The sequence below is a fragment of the Pseudochaenichthys georgianus genome, chromosome 21, assembly GCF_902827115.2.
Source record: "Pseudochaenichthys georgianus chromosome 21, fPseGeo1.2, whole genome shotgun sequence".
Classification (NCBI taxonomy): Eukaryota; Metazoa; Chordata; class Actinopteri; order Perciformes; family Channichthyidae; genus Pseudochaenichthys; species Pseudochaenichthys georgianus.
This window is the reverse complement of record NC_047523.1, coordinates 17,040,637-17,057,374: the sequence shown is the minus strand read 5'-3', so window position 1 is coordinate 17,057,374 and position 16,738 is coordinate 17,040,637. Positions and strand designations below refer to the sequence as shown.

At 43.0% G+C, this 16,738-nt stretch overlaps 1 protein-coding gene across 1 annotated transcript in view; it reads left to right on the top strand.

The window, feature by feature from the left end:
- Positions 1-16,738, top strand: part of thsd7ba (thrombospondin, type I, domain containing 7Ba) — a 198,125-nt gene that overhangs the window by 162,676 nt on the left and 18,711 nt on the right. The window contains exons 18-22 of the mRNA XM_071207105.1: positions 458-602; positions 1,077-1,192; positions 2,929-3,046; positions 9,190-9,335; positions 10,522-10,690. Coding sequence (XP_071063206.1) covers positions 458-602; positions 1,077-1,192; positions 2,929-3,046; positions 9,190-9,335; positions 10,522-10,690 — 694 coding nt within the window. The remainder of the gene's footprint in view (positions 1-457; positions 603-1,076; positions 1,193-2,928; positions 3,047-9,189; positions 9,336-10,521; positions 10,691-16,738) is intronic.

Genomic DNA, 16,738 nt, shown 5'->3' with positions numbered 1-16,738 from the left:
CCCAAAAAAACTGAATACAGAATAACAGTATTTTATTCAGGCAGATGCGATTTGCACCCGGGTGACTAGAGTGAACAATGCTATTTGTACCTAGCCACATTGGCTGTTTAATATTACTGCTGTTAAAAAGGCAATTTATTTTCTCATTATGTTAGAATGTTATAACTCGTACCTTTTTCACATATATATATAATAACTATAACCTATTTGTTGCACTCCTTCAAGTCTTACATTTAGTGTTCAAAAATCTAAACTATTGCACAAAGAAGCACTCATTCCTTACCCTTACTTTAGGTTGCCTCAACTGAAAGCATTATTATCAATATATATAAATGCAGGAGAAGGCTTTTAGGTTTCTTTGGCCTGCTAAAGGACGCCTTTAATTCATCCCATCCCACTCATCTCTGAAAATATACCATGTGTCCTTGACGGTGACATGCTTCTTTTGTTGATGCAGCAATGTGACAAAGGAGCAGCGCGGAACCGGAGCAGACACGTCCTCCGCCTTCCCGCCTCTGAAAGCTCAGCCTGTCCAGAGCTGGTCCAGACCGAGCCCTGCCTCCTCAACAGCAGCTGCTTCGCCTACGACTACAGAGTCTCAGGTGGGATATAAGGGGATGAGTTGGAACAGGTAGACAGTATAGCATTTTGAATCTCAATGCCAAAGTATTGAACTGAATGAAGCGAGGTATTTGTGCTTGGCCACGTAAAGATTCCCAAACTATAGAATTGAGCACATTGTTGCCTGTTCGAACTGACAGTGAACCTGGCCATACAAGCTGTCTGGGTTAACTCTGGTGTGTGTGTGTGTGTGTGTGTGTGTGTGTGTGTGTGTGTGTGTGTGTGTGTGTGTGTGTGTGTGTGTGTGTGTGTGTGTGTGTGTGTGTGTGTGTGTGTGTGTGTGTGTGTGTGTGTGTGTGTGTGTGTGTGTGTGTGTGTGTGTGTGTGTGTGTGTGTGTGTGTGTGTGTGTGTGTGTGTGTGTGTGTGTGTGTGTGTGTGTGTGTGTGTGTGTGTGTGTGTGTGTGTGTGTGTGTGTGTGTGTGTGTGTGTGTGTGTGTGTGTGTGTGTGTTGCAGACTGGAGCACTTGCCAGCTAGGTGAAAACGCCATCTGTGGTCAGGGTTTTCGGTTACGTCTCCTGGACTGTATTCGCAGCGATGGCAAGATTGTGGAGTTGAAGAAGTGCGAGCAGGTAATCACTGTGTAGTCACACATCATTTACATAATGCTTTCTGCAGTCAACAGAAAGCATGTTGTTAAAAAAGCCCAGATAAGAAACTGCATTTTTGGCAGTTTTCTGCATCTTTTGTGTTGTTGTTGCTGGGCAAACACCAAATGAGTGTTAACATTAGCGTAACCCCAACCATTTTCTGTACATTACTTAATTGTCTAGTATAGTTTAAATAAATGTAAACAAATTACGAGAAATACCTCACTAATTTGCCTCCAGGCTGCTGTGTTCTGTTTGGATTGTGGTTTCTACAGTTGGTAAAGCAATATATCTCCCGGGTATCCAGCAACAGTTGCACTTTAACACCATTTTATTTTTCATCTCAATGTGTCAGGGTACTCCTGCGAATATGCAAGGTGAATAAAGCTGAAACATGTGAGGTGCTCAGCAGCAAAAATTGCATCTTCACAGTCATTTTAAAAACAAAACCCATAAAGGTGACCCCTGGCTGAAATGTTCCTTTGTCTGATCAGGGCCTGTTCGTTTTAAGGGGCCCTATTATGCTAATTTCCAGGTTCATATTTTAATTTGTATGCCTCTACTGTGACATGTTTACTTGCTTTAATGTTCAAAAAGTTCATAATTTAGTTGTTCTCATACTGCCTGTGTTGCAGCTCTTTTCACCCTCTGTCTGAAACCAGAGCCCAGTCGGCTCTGATTGGTTAGCTGGCCGGCTCTGTTGTGATTTGTCAACCGCTCAGAGATGTCCTGCCCCTTAGCCTATCACATACCATGTGTTGGAGCGCTAGCCAATATAATCACTATGTTGCAGAAGTAAACAAAGGAGTCCAATGGAGCTATTCAGGCAGGCGGGGGAGTGTGTGAGAAAACCTTGGGATTTCAGCCTTTGAAGACCATTACAAAAACCTATATAACACACTGCAGGAAAGGGAAACTGAAAAAAATCTAAATAGGGCCAGTTTTCAGGTTTGTTTTAATTGGCAATGGATATAGACATGGAGGTATAAGCAGGCATTGTTACTCTAATGTTTGTTTTCTTTTCATATACCATATATTTGAACTCTTAACCAATGCAGACAGGGACAGGAAATAGAGCGCCAGATGACATAGAGCCACCTAACAAGAACAATTGGAATATTGTATTGCACTTTGTTTGGAGAGTGTGAACTATTGATTGGTGCTGCAGCACAACACTTCTTCTTGTTTCCACTGGCTTATACATAATTGAAAGCCCAGTTGGCCAATTTGTTTATATGAGAATGTTGTATCTAATCTCATAAACATCTTTATTCTCAAACGTTATTAAATTGTATTGCCGAGATTTATTAATGCAAAGATAGATGCAACTCTTAAAGATGCTGCAAGTTACTGTCTATTCAATACAGTAGTTGCTGCACTATTTGTAATGGTTGGTTGCAAACCGTTTATCAGTCTTGTGGCACAACCTGCAGTTAACTTCTGGTATACCCAGTTTTATGGCTATGAAGGATGTGATATTGTCACCTGTGTTAGGTATAATGTCCTTAAACAGCACGATTCCCTCTCATAAATGTTCAAATAATGTAGCTCAATAACATTTGAAAGCAAGGTTAATGGTAAAATAGTTTAATTGCCTCATCTTCTCCGCCCTGAAATGAACTGCAGCCTATTTAAATTATGCAAATCTGGGTACTCAGTCTCTCTTGTTAGTGGAAATAATTAGTCGGCCCTCCTCAATCTCTTGTTGTTTTCCACAGTTGGGTCTGATCAACAAGTCAAGGCTGATGGAGAGCTGCGTCGTGGACTGTCCTGTCAGCTGTTTACTCTCTGAATGGTCGCCGTGGGCTGAATGTTCCCACACCTGCGGTAACCAAGGTAAACACGCGAGAAAACAAACTTAATTCAAACGCTGTGAACCCAAACCTGATAAACAAAGATGACCACATAATTATTCCTTCTTTTCGGGCACATGCCAAGATGTTAATTCAGCATGAATACATTTAAATTAGTGCTGTCAAAATTATCGCGTTAACGGTGGCATATAATTTTTGAATTAATTGCGTTAAAATATTTAACGCATTTAACGCATGTGCAGAATGGCCTGCCCCATACGTGCCACCAGTGGCAGCGCCAGGGTATGGCTGGGGTAGGCTACACCCATACCAAGAAATGGCTTAGCCCCACCATGAAAAATGATGTTAAAGTAAGCAAAATAAAGTCTGCCAACTCGCGCGGAGTAAATTGCACAGACAGCAGTTAGTAAGATTGATTTCAGTAGCCACGGTTTTGAAAACTTTTGTCACGTAGTGATCGTCTTCTCAATAGAACATCTTTGATAACGGCGTGGTGTTGTTGCAGGAAGTCCCGACGGAGAATACTCTTGCTGTAGTTCAGGGCAGAGCCATATAATAGTAATAATATGGCTCTGGTACAGGGGTGCACATAACTGGTACGCAGGTCATGTGCGTAATCTGAAATGCGTACCGTCACTTGTGTCACAAAGCGCATTTGCGTACCGACGTACTTGTGAAGCTTTTCCAGAAGGCGGTTAGATCACCGGACGACAGAGTCGGTCTCCGTGTGCACAGACAGGGCTGCTGTTAACGTCGGTCTGTATAACGGAACTGTGCCAAAACTACGCCAACCGGCTGCGGAGGGAGACTCCCCCCTTCACTGGAGAACTGCGCTAAAACAGCTGATCACAACGTTCACACTCTGTGGTCACGAAGTACTCCACTAGCCGCCCCCCCCCCCCCTGTCGACTTTCCTGAAGTACTCCCCCGTTGATAGAAATCAACACGTAATGAATTAAGACCCCACGGTTTGATGATTGACAGGTGTGTGGGCTGTCTTTCATTTTGACATGCAGAAAAATGTTATAATAAACATAGATACTGTATGTTAAATGGATATATCCGCCTTCTTTCATTTATCTTTCCATTCCCACAACAATATACATAAATAAATAGCATATTTTGGACATAGTTCGAATGGTGATTAATCACGATTAATTAATTTTTAAGCTGTGATTAATCTGATTAAAAATTGTAATCGTTTGACAGCCCTCATTTTTAATGCATTACAATTGTTACGATGTGTGAAGCAGGTAGGACCCAAATGCAGATTAACGTGAAATTCCTTTATTTCAAGGCTAAAATGACAGAACAGAACACTCACCGAGGACACGCCAATACACAAGACGAACAGACAAAGACAGACAGAAAAACCAGAACTTAAAAAAAAAAACACAGGGGCCACAGGTGAACACAATCGGGTAATCAGACACACCAGGGAAACTAACGACAGGAGGAAAAACACAGGGAAAAGGACCAGACAATAACCCAGGAGGAAAACATGACAGAGAGAACAGCAAAAACACCCAAACCTAGACATAGAAATGTGACATGACAATCGTGACAGAACCCCCTCCTAAACACCAAAACAAAAATCCATCAACGTGCAGCAGGGTGGGTGGAGGGGGTCTGGAGGACGGGCCTTGGCTGACAGCCCAGGGAAAGGCAGAGTTCAAAGAGGGGGTCTCGGGCGAACGGCCCGGGGGCAAGGCAGAGTTCAAAAAGGGGTTCTCGGGCGGACGGCCCGGGGGCAAGGCAGAGTTCGAGGAGGGGCGAAGACCACAGCGGGCGAACTCAGAGGACCGGGCTCGAGTGCGAAGACCGGTTCTGTAGCAGGGACCCATGGCTGTGGGGACCGGTTCTGGAGTCGGAACCATTGCTGCTGGGCGCGGAGCGGAAGCCTGGACCCTGGCTGTGTAAGCCAGGTAATGGAGAATGGAAGCATGGCTGCGTGGACCGGTACTGGTGCATGGATCCATGGCCTTGTAGGCCGGTTCTGGAGCTGGAACCCTGGCCTTGCGTCTCTTAGGAGTCTTTTGGAGGCTTCGTGGACCTCCAAACGCCAGACCAGACCCCAAGAAAGGGTCAGAACATGCAGACTGGCACTCAGGGCTACGTGAGAAAACCCTAAGCCACTCGGGCAACAAGCTCCAGAGCCAGGGCTTGCGAGCAACCTCCTGACGTGCCTCCTTCAACGCAGCCTCTCTACCCCGTCTAGATGAGGCGCCTTTCCATGTATAACAAATGTATTCCAGAGAGTATCCAAGACATTCCGCCTGTAGCATCACATGGGCTGAGTCTGCTGGGTCCATAATGGTCGGTTCGTAATGTTACGATGTGTGAAGCAGGTAGGACCCAAATGCAGATTAACGTGAAATTCCTTTATTTCAAGGCTAAAATGACAATGACAGAACAGAACACTCACCGAGGACTTTTTTTTTTTTTTTTTTTTTTTTTAAATTAGAAAATTCACAAATCAACATTTTAAATTTTTTAAAACAATCAAACATAATAATCATGCATAACATGACAAAAATAAAAGAAGCTTAATGCAATTAGCCAAAAGAAGATTTTTCTTTCAGACTGGAAGTTTTTCAATATATGTTTTGAATGAAAATATTTTTAATTCAGAGCTCAACTAAGAAATATCCGTTTTGACGAATATACAATTTTAAGGTTACGCATAGGCCCGCACATGCGCATTAAACAGAAAGCTATAAAACAGGACCGTCTTCACACAACCCAGGCCGCCCAGGAAGAGAGTCATTTCTCAGCACGACGGATCTTTTCCTTTCACTGGTTGCTTTCCCGAGCTCCCCCTCTGTTGTACCCGCTCTCCTTTTCTCCACCTCCCTCTCCTTGTCCGATTTACGTCTAGCAATCAACCCGGCGTTCTCCGCTGAGGTCTTCTTCTTCTTCTTCTTCTTCTTCTTCTCCTCCTCGCACCTGTTTCTTCTCGTGCCTCGGCCCCTCTGCTCATCATTAGGGCTCCCCAAGACCATGGCGCCCCCAGGGTCCTCCCCCAGCTCTCCCTCCTCCATTCCGGAAGCCTCAGAGATGTCTTCCACCTCCTCAGGACTCCAAAACTTCTTTCCCCCTCCGCTGCTCCCGTCGCCGCCTCTGCTGCTTCCATCGGCGCCTCCGCCGCCCTGCCTGGCACTTTTCTTGCTCTTCTCCACGTTTGGTGCCTTCTCTTCCATCACCGAAGCCCCCGAGATGTCCTCCACCACTGGACCTTCATCTTCGCTGCTGATCTGCTCATGGGGTCTTTTCTTTGCCCCCTCGTCGCCTTCCCCCCCCCTCTTCTTCCTCCTCATCTTCTTCCTCCTCGTCTTCCTCCTTGTCGTCCTCCTCCTCTCTCTCCTTCTCTCTCCTCTCTCAGCTCCATACCTGCACTCCCTGGCATAGTGCCCTTGCTCATAACACCTGTGGCACTTAAAGTCTGGGCATTCTCTGAAGATGTGACCCGGCTTTATACATAACCTGCACACTGGAACCTGGCCATTGTGCAGGACCCGAAAGTACTCCGCCCCCTTCACAGTGTCGAACTTCGTGGAATACGGCAGGGAGCGGACCTCATTGTTGAACCTCACTCTCAGGAACCTCGTGCCGTCTGCAATGTCCGAGTCTGGCCACACTCTTTTTTTAATGTCCGAGATGGGCTTAACTCCCCACTCCTCGAGCCTATTTAGTATTGTTTTATCCTGCAAATAAACAGGCAGATGCAGGAACGAGACGGTCACATCGGTGCTCATAATGTTTTTTGCATGCACCGCGGCCCCGTTTACTCTCAACCCCTCCATTAGTTTCATTTTCCCCAGGACGGTCCTCATCGTCACTTCATACTGTTCTCCCGTCACTCTGCATCCATCCACTGTCCCACACTGTTTCTGTATTCCTTTAAGCAGGTCCATCATAGACAGTGCACCTTCCACAACTACTTCCACAGTTAATTCCACACTGTACCTCGTCCTCTCCTTCTTCCCCTCTTTTCCTTCCTCTCCTGCTTTCTTGCGTTGTTCTTGCTCTTCTTCTTTGTCTTTGTCCTTCCTTTCATCCGCCTTGTCACTTGCCCTTCCGCCTTCCATGTTCGGCACCTCCGCAGTCCTTTCCACTCCAGCCGCTGTTGCCATCAAAACACTCGCCGCACCAGATCCCAGCACCGGTGGGGGGGAGCCCGACCGGCAAGGCCGTTAGGGGAGGCCGTGCTTCGGGCCGTACCCAGTTTTTTTGCCTTCGGATGAAGCCCCTCCGCTGACTGAAGCCAATCGTGTTTTCAATCGTTCTCACTCACTCACTCTTCCTGTTAAAGTTGCACTGAACCGTATGGAGATAAATGTGCGCGTGCAGCCTGCTGCGAGGACAAGCCAAATCACAAGACGAACCAACAAAGACAGACAGAAAAACCAGAACTTAAATACACACAAGACTAATCAAACAAACAAGACACAGGTGAGGAGGGAGGAGAAAACACAAGGGCCACAGGTGAACACAATCAGATAACTAGACACACCAGGGAAACTAACAACAGGAGGAAAAACACAGGGGAAAGGACCAGACAATAACCCAGGAGGAAAACATGACAGAGAGAACAGCAAAAACACCCAAACCAAGACATAGAAATGTGACATGACATGAGAATCGTGACAAAAATATGTACGAGTATGTGTAATCCATCGCCTTATTATACAGGGAAACAGTGTGCTGAGTCTTTCCTTTCTTCAATAATGTATATTAATATTCCCACTTTATTCTGTACGAGGCTCATTTTTGTAAACGACTTTACTTCATGAGGTTGGATTTTTAAGAACGGCAGGTTGATTTAAATTACATTTTATATAGGTCACCTTTAGGGACGTCATAAATGATTCACTGCTCCTAAATCAAATATATACCCTTCCTTAGGATGATTTCAAAAATGCAATTAGTAATCAAAAACCTGTAGAATGCTCATCATCTCTTTGAGAAAGCCATGTTATAACCTCATTCAAAATGCAAAAGTTAATTATTTAACCGAGATGCATACATTGTTGTCTGGGGTCTCCCAAAGCCAATCCCCCGGACCAAACACGTGTTATTCTCTTAATTAGAGAGACTCAACAGCATCTTCTTAAGTCCATTCATTTTAAGTTGGCTCTTTGTCCCCCCACGCAGTTAACCCCTCATTCCAATAAACTCACACTTACATTCGCTTCCAACTGGGGATTTAATACTCTGTCTGTCTGTCTCCCTTCGATCTGTCACTGTTGCTGTTTCTGCCACACTCTGTGTTCATTTTCACACATTGTGAAACAAATCTGTCAGCCTTGATGAGGGATTTGTGTCGTCTCTGTGTCAGACGACTCAAGGATTGTGTTCTGTCAGGATCCCGTGGGAGTGCTAATGTTTTTGTTTGATTTTTTGAGATGGCAGGGCTGAGTGAACGTCCTTTTTTTCACGTCTGCCTGGGGCCCATGGAGCTCAGCATCTCCCCTGGCATAACACACACACACACACACACACACACACACACACACACACACACACACACACACACACACACACACACACACACACACACACACACACACACACACACACACACACAGCTTCTGTCTTTACTGGAAGGCTGATGGAGACCAGGCCATTCCTTTACTAAGCCTCAGAGGGCCCACACATTGAGCTGTTACAACATAGTAAACCTACTCCAGCCAGTACTTACTGTTGCAATTTACCAAACTTCCCTCTCATCCATTATCAATGACTCACTTGAACCAAACACCTTTTTTTTCTAGAAACCATAAGTGGCACGGTGACACAGATGTATGGTGCTTGTCATGAGGAAAACATATGATGGGCTAAAGAGAAGGCGCAGCGTCTTTCCACTCCTAAATAAATCATCATTCATTCCATCCACTTGTTTTTAACAGTTATATTATGGGGCCTTTTGTTTGTGCAGTGATGCATTTATTTCTCTCACCACCAATCACATGGTCTCCACTCCTATGAATCCCACAGTGTTTTGTTCTTTATTGAAATAGTTTGTCATAATAATAAAAGTGGCCCTTAATGTTGTTTAAGAATCATAGATATAAAGGATGTAGGGCTTGAACATTGGAGTTATTTACATATAAATATACTTTCTCAGTTGTTACCCAACAGTGTATATGCTTTGTTGTTGTGCAGGTCAGTCGGTGCGCACCAGGAGAATCCTGCAGAAGGCTCATGAGGAGGGTCGGCCGTGTCCAAACCAGGTCACCCAGACTCAACCGTGTCCCATAAGGCCTTGCTACACATGGCTGCTTAGTGACTGGTCCACATGCACTGTGGAGGTATTCGATCTGCGCTGTGAATGCTTTGCTTGATTGGAGATTACTAAGTCTAACCTCGATGTGACATTACAAAAAGGAAATGTTGTTTTGATTAGCAAATAGTAGGGTTGCAAAGGGGCGGAAAGTTTCCGGTACATTTCCGGAAAGTTTCCATGGGAAGTAAGCTGGGGAATTTTGGAAATATTTGATGCAAAATTAAACAAAAAAACATGATTTTTGTTTAAAAAAAAAAAATGTGTAAGTACAACGGAACAAGTTTTAATTATTTTATTGAACCATTATTTGTTTCATTGAAGAACAAACACAGGAATGTTGAGTTAAATGTTACTCATCCCTCTCAACCCTACTCATTAAAAAATGAACAAAAATGCACCCCCATCCAAAAATCCCCACAAAGTCCCATTCAAAATGTTAAATGAATGAATGAGGATGGCTCTGTCCAGTTTTTCCACTCTCACATTTGTGAGCCTGTTGCGAACCTTTGTGTGGTCTCAATAGCCATGCAGTAAGCAGTGTGCTATGGCATGGATATTCAAGTGTACTTGAATGGCATATGTTTGTTTTAGTCAAGATTATGCTAAAATACTTTCCCCAACTATATTTAAGTTCCCTATGAAGAGCTAACCTTCAATTTTGAAAATTCCCAGTTTATTCCCGTTAATTCCCGTGGAAAGTTTCCATCTTTAAAAATTCCTGGAATTTTGCAACCCTAGCAAATAGCAATCCATGTTTCTTTCTATCTCTTTTTTAAATGTTTAAATGACATCTAACTGAACTGACATATTAATTAAAGGTACTCTGTGAAATGTGTAAACATTAGTTTAGTATAAAGGAATGAAGGGAAATTAAATATGTATTAATACAATCAATATTTGTTTTAATTATCAAAGAAATTGCCTTTGCAAATGTTTCATGAAGGAAATGCATTCAGAACTGTTTTAGACATTTGGAAATAACACAAAATGTGTCTTGGTAGTTAAGACTTGAAGTCCACAGTGCACCTTTACTATATACAAATTGAAAACAATATGCCATTTACATAAATATATGTATAGAATGAACATAGGGAGTGAGTATCCAACAGAGTCACATAGATGCTTCTGTCAAGACCTTTTCCTCAATATATTGTGAGGAAACATCTCTTGATAAATCTTACAAAGACCAATTTGTGTGTGTGTCCTCACAGGATGCAGAGTGTGGTGAGGGGCTTCGGAAAAGGAGCCTGTCATGTGTGGTCCACCGGGGCAGCTGGCCTGAGTCCCCCCCCCAGCCAGTGGACCAGGAGCTCTGTGGAGACGAGCTGAGGCAGCGGATCCAACAGGAGATGGACCAGCCCTGCTTCGTGCCCTGCCCAGGTAAAGCTGCTCTAATTATTTGCTTTTCAAATGTATTAACATTCACTATATAAGGTGTTATTATTTATCTAGTTGCATTTACCATACAGTATGTTATAATTGGCTCAAATAGACCAAAACTACTACACGTTATTTATGTAATGGCAATAATTATTCGGCCTTGGTCACTTGCGTCATAATCAATAATCTTGTTCATGAAAAGAAAACCTAATTTGCTGGAATCTGCCGATACACTGTCCCCTCTGCCAATCGGTTGACATTTCCACGGATAAATAATTATTGCAAAATCAATAAATATCATAGATTAACTAATGAACCTTTTAACTCAACATGATCTGCTCGATCAGGTCCAGTAACAACTTGTTAAAAAGGACACAATGACCACTTGGATAGAATAAAGTTCACATGTATGTTTAATACAGTGCCTAAGAGCATCAATGCTGCAAAAGTCAATACTGACATTTTTTACAATCAATGATTTGAAAGATCTAATGGTTTCTTACACAACAGTGTTGCTAACTAAAAGCATTCACAGCAATGAGATTTCTGCACTCCAAGAGGCTGTATGCCAGTGCTAAAGCAAGGATTTTCGAATGGCAGTAATACAAATGCAACAACATAATAAAACTAGTTAAACCAAGAACTTTTTACTTAATACTTAATTAAAATGTGAGATAAGACTTCCGGTTACGTAATGCCAAGAGCAGACGCTTGATTTCCCAGCTCCGTCAGACCCGTGATTAAAATAGCCAAAACCAAGAGATATCCGACAAATGAACACTAGACTGAATGATATAATCCCCAACTCAATGAACCAGGGCAAGAGAGAAACCAAGAAGAACGCTAAAACAGGAAAACAGGAGGAAATGAAAGCTAGCCAAAAGCAGCTAATGCTAACGGACAGCATGCGTAGCATGCGTAGCATGCGTAGCATGAGCAGCGAACCAACAGGTGGTGAATCAGAGATGCTAGTGGAGTTGAGAAAACTCAGACAAGAAAACAGTGAGTCCTTTAAGGAAAAACTGGCCTGGCCGCTTGAGGACGGTTAAGGACGCTTAAACGGGGCTACCCGCTGCAGTGGAAATGCGCCATAAGCTGTCACTTAACAGACTGGAATCGTCCATGACTGAGATAAAACAGCAAATAGTGCAACTGGACAAAAGAATAACAACGGCAGAGAATAGAGTGAGCGCCACGGAAGACAGAAGCATACGTCAAGAAAGGGCTGTGGGCTACTTACTCAGGAAAGAGGCTAGTTTAGCAGCAAAATGCGATGACATGGAAAACCGACTTCGGCGCAATAATATCAGGATGTACGGAATAAGAGAGGGAGCTGAGAAGGACGACATGATGTCGTTCATAACCGCACTCTTACACACGAAGCTAAAGGTACCGGGAGATGCGGAAATTAAACTCGAAAGAGCGCACAGAGCCCTTGCTCCTAAGCCAAAAGAGTCATCAGCACCGCCGAGATCCATCATTGTGCGATTCCTAGATTTCAGTGTCAAACAAATAATACTGTAACAGGCATGGAAACAACGAGACATTGAATTCGAGGGCCAGAGGGTGTACTTTGATCAGGATTACTCCCCGGACTTGCAAGGAAAAAGGAAGAGAGTACGAGAGGTGATTAAGCAACTGAAGGAGAAGAATATCAAGGCTCAGTCACCATACCCTGCACAGCTGAAGCTTTTCCTGGCCACGGGAGTGAGGGTGTTCCCCACACTGGTCGAGGCACAATCGACTCTGAAAGAGCTTGGAGTCGACGCAAGAATTGAGGAACGAGACATACTGGAGAGGGAGTTAACGCAGGACAAGTGGTCGACCCAGGAGAATCGGAGGAGGAACCAGATGCAATTGAACCCCACAGACGTGAGAGCTATCATCCGCGGAGACAACGGAATGAATGACTGAAGGGTCGTGAGTAAAGTGATAATTCGCGAATACAGGTTGATTGACTCATGATAATAATTTGTCGGACATGGATAATTTGATAAAAGAAGTGAAGATGGCAAGGATAATATGTGTATATGAATAGGGTCTGAACGGGGAGGAGGGTAGCAAACACCGCAAACTCTGGCTAGAGTATTGCGACGAGGACTACAAACCAGGGCAACCTGGTGGACCGTTGCATGCTGGACAGTGTTGGGTGTAACGCGTTACAAAAGTAACGTAGTTACAGTAATATATTACTTTTTGCTGTAACGAACTAATGTAACGCATTACTAATAAAATGTGGGTAATATATTACCCGTTACAATGCTCAGTAACGCAGTTACAACACATTTTAACCCGAAATTAAATGGTGTTTTGTTTTTTAACAATGTACTAACATAGCGAGACATTCCGACACCAGACATACGTGCGAGTAGATTAGTAAACCAGGTTTTACCCTTCAGGCCTCGCGCCGGGATCTATTCAAAAAAGAGAACGGAGCGAAAAATACTAACAACAAATTGTGTCAGGTGCGCGTGACCTGCTCCGCTGCGCGTGCATCATTTCCAAAGTGCTTCCACAGCAGTGACACACATCTGTGGATAATCATTTATACGAAAATGGTTAAAGCAACCATCACTAAACGCCAGCACCACTGCATCTACTGCAGACCGTAGCAACGGGTCAGATGGGGACATCACGTTACCCTCCGTTGTGGACACTAGCTTACTCCCGCCTGACTTGCCGCCCTCAACCCCGGAGCAGCACTCTTCATCGCCCGAAACACCGCCGCCCCTCTGCGGCCCGCAGGTGCCAGCCAGGATACCACGGCGAAACAGAGCCTGCCCAGGTATATCTAAACAAGTACCCGCCTGTACAGTGGGGTTAGGTGGTCATTTTGCAGCTCGTGGTATACAAATAGACAAGGGCTAGAATATGTGAAAATAGTGCCATGCCTGTAGAAATGTTGGGTCAAAAATAATGCATACAATAGCACAGATGCCTTCACCACGAATGGCTACACAAAGATCTCATATCCCAAGCTTATCAACGAGCTAATGTTGCAGCTGAAATGATCTCCAGGTCACAAAGTCAACCTCACATGATGATGTGATACCAGTTTTCAAGCACAGTAAATATTCTCTTCCCAGAGTATATGATGGGACCAAGGTGATGATTAGTAGGCTACATGGTTTTAATAATACTTTTGCTTTTCAATGTTTGCCATTTCAAACCATGAGCTGGTTCAAATAATATTTGCCTTGATTTACAATATGTTCTCATTTGTTTTATCAGTACAGTTTTGAAGCTGTTGTGCTTTTCTTTGCCATAGTCCACTTTGGACTGTATGAGATATTTCAGGATTGCACTTTTAACTCACTTGAAATGTTCTCACTTGCTTAGTTTCAAAACATAACAAATGCCATAATCTGTTCACTGGGACCATCAATGCTATTTTTCATTGCTGTTGCCGGCCACTATTGCTCATGTAAACCTGCTACTGCTGCGCCCCCTGTAACCTCAGATGCACCCGGAGTCATGTTGTTCTGGAACTGGGCCTGTACACGGCCATATACTAAACAAAATACAGAGACCATTCCGTGCCCTGTTAGTGTTTACTTCCTGTCTGCCTTCTTCTGGTGATTTATCTGACGTCCAGCGCTCCGTCTTTTAACCTCTTTTCCTTTCTCTTTCTTGATCCTCCTTAGCAACCTTCATTATAGTCCTTGAGAGTGGTCTGTACTACTCTATTAACAACGTGTCACATGTTAAGAATTTACAATCAGAATCGAGTATTCAACTAAGCCGTGTAATACAAGTTGTTAGTAGCCTTAAGGGCCTACACAGTTGTTATGCTATACCACATTGCCCTTCACTGGATGTAGAATGAGCTGCACTAAACTACATTTTTAGCATTTAAAATACCTAGCCATTCTTTTGCGGTTATTTTGGTGAAAGTAACTAGAAAAGTAACTAAAGTAGTGTAACTCATTACATTTCAGAGAGAGTAATTTTGTAATGTAACTTATTACTTTCAAAAGAGAGTAATAAGTAATATGTAATATATTACATTTTGGAAGTAACTTGCCCAACACTGATGCTGGAGCTCTCTGCCCAATTCATATGGGGGGTGTGTTGCCTTTTTTGTTTTCTACTGGAGGCATTCTACCAGGCACTTGGAAGTTCATCATTGTTTATTGCAAAGTGTAATACTGTTCTATCATTTATTGGTTATTATTGTTCAATGTTGTTCGGCAAACATATGTATAAGGAGGATAAGCACCTGGATTTCAATTTACAGTTGGCAAAACACTGAAGTGGGGTTTGAAACAAAGAACAAGACACAATGCAGGTTTAATAGTTCATTTAAATTACTGGTCATAATATGAATACATTGAATTTCATTAGTTATAACGTAAAAGGAATCAACCACCCCATAAAGAGGAAGAAAATTATCGGTCAATTGAAGAGATTGAATTGCTCAGTAGCACTACTGCAGGAGACCCATTTGAGTGCAGAGGAACACAAAAAGCTGAGAAGGGAATGGGTGGGGCAAGTTTTCAGTGCCTCATGTAGAGGAGAAAAAAAAAGGAGTAGCTATTTTGTGTCATAAGTCGTTATGTTTTGTTCCAGAGAAAGTACATGAAGACAAAAAGGGACGCCATGTTTTGGTGGTGGGGACAATTGGGAATGTAAATATAACTATTTTGAATTGATATGCTCCAAATGAAGAAGATCCGGCTTCTTTAAAGAAATTGCAACACTTCTAGCAGAAAACGCAAAGGGAATAATCATAGTCGGGGGGGATGTTAATTGTGTTGTGAACCAAAGAATAGACAAACAACCACCTGTACTAGGACCACAAACACGAAAAGCTAAAGCATTACGTAACATGATAGAGGAACTTGGGCTCACAGATATATGGTGCTTACAACATCCTAGAGACAGGGACTTTACATTTTTTTCAAAAGTGCACAAGAGTTACTCCCGAATTGACCTCTTCTGTGTCTCCAAACAGGATGCCCATAAAGTCACAGATTGTCACATTCAACCCACTACCATCTCAGATCATGGACCAGTGGTAATGTCAATCAAGTTGGAAGAGGAGAAGTATTATAGATACTGGAGGTTGAATGTTTCATTATTAAATAACCCAGAGGTGGTACAAAGTATAAGAGAAGAATTTAATAATTATCTGGAACATAATGATAATGGAGAAGTTTCGGTATCGACAGTATGGGAGGCAGCTAAAGCAGTTCTTAGGGGGAAAATAATTGCCCTCTCCTCAAGATTGAAAAAAGAACGTGAAAAGAAACAATTAGATTTAGAAACTTGCATACGAGAGTTGGAGCGAGAACACATAAGGACACAAAAAGAATCCACCCTGAAAGCTCTTGACCGGTGCAGGCAAGATTTGAGTGACTTATTGACATATAAAGCCGAAGGTGCGCTACGATTTGCTAATCAGAGATATTATGAATCAGGAAACAGAGCGAGTCGGCTATTAGCATTTCAATTACGTAAAACACAAGCAACCAGGATAGTTCTGAAGATTATCAGTCCCTCCAAGAAAAAAATGGTGACTCACCCTAAAGAAGTAGCGGAAGCCTTTTCTATTTATTATAAAGCACTCTATGACTCGCCAGTGGTAGAGGATAAAGCAGGAAAAATTAGAACCTTCCTTGGTGGATTGAATTTACCTAAATTAAGTGAACAAGAGTCAAAAACGATGTTGGAACCAATCACAAAGGAGGAAATTGAAGAAGTTATAAAGAAGTTGAAAAACAATAAATCACCAGGGATAGACGGGTACCCGGGAGAGTTTTACAAATGTTTTAAGAAGGAGATCACACCACTTTTGCAAAGAGTATTTAATTATGCTCTTAAGGAGAACCAACCTCCCAAAACATGGTCTGAAGCAATGATATCTGTGATTCCCAAGGAGGGGAAAGACCCTACAAATTGTGCGTTGTTCAGACCTATAAGTTTGCTCTGCAGTGACGGAAAAATGTTGAGTACAATAATAGCTCAAAGAATCCAGAAATATATGACTAAATTAATTAATCCAGATCAGACAGGATTCATAGGGAAAGAATAACATTAGACGAACCC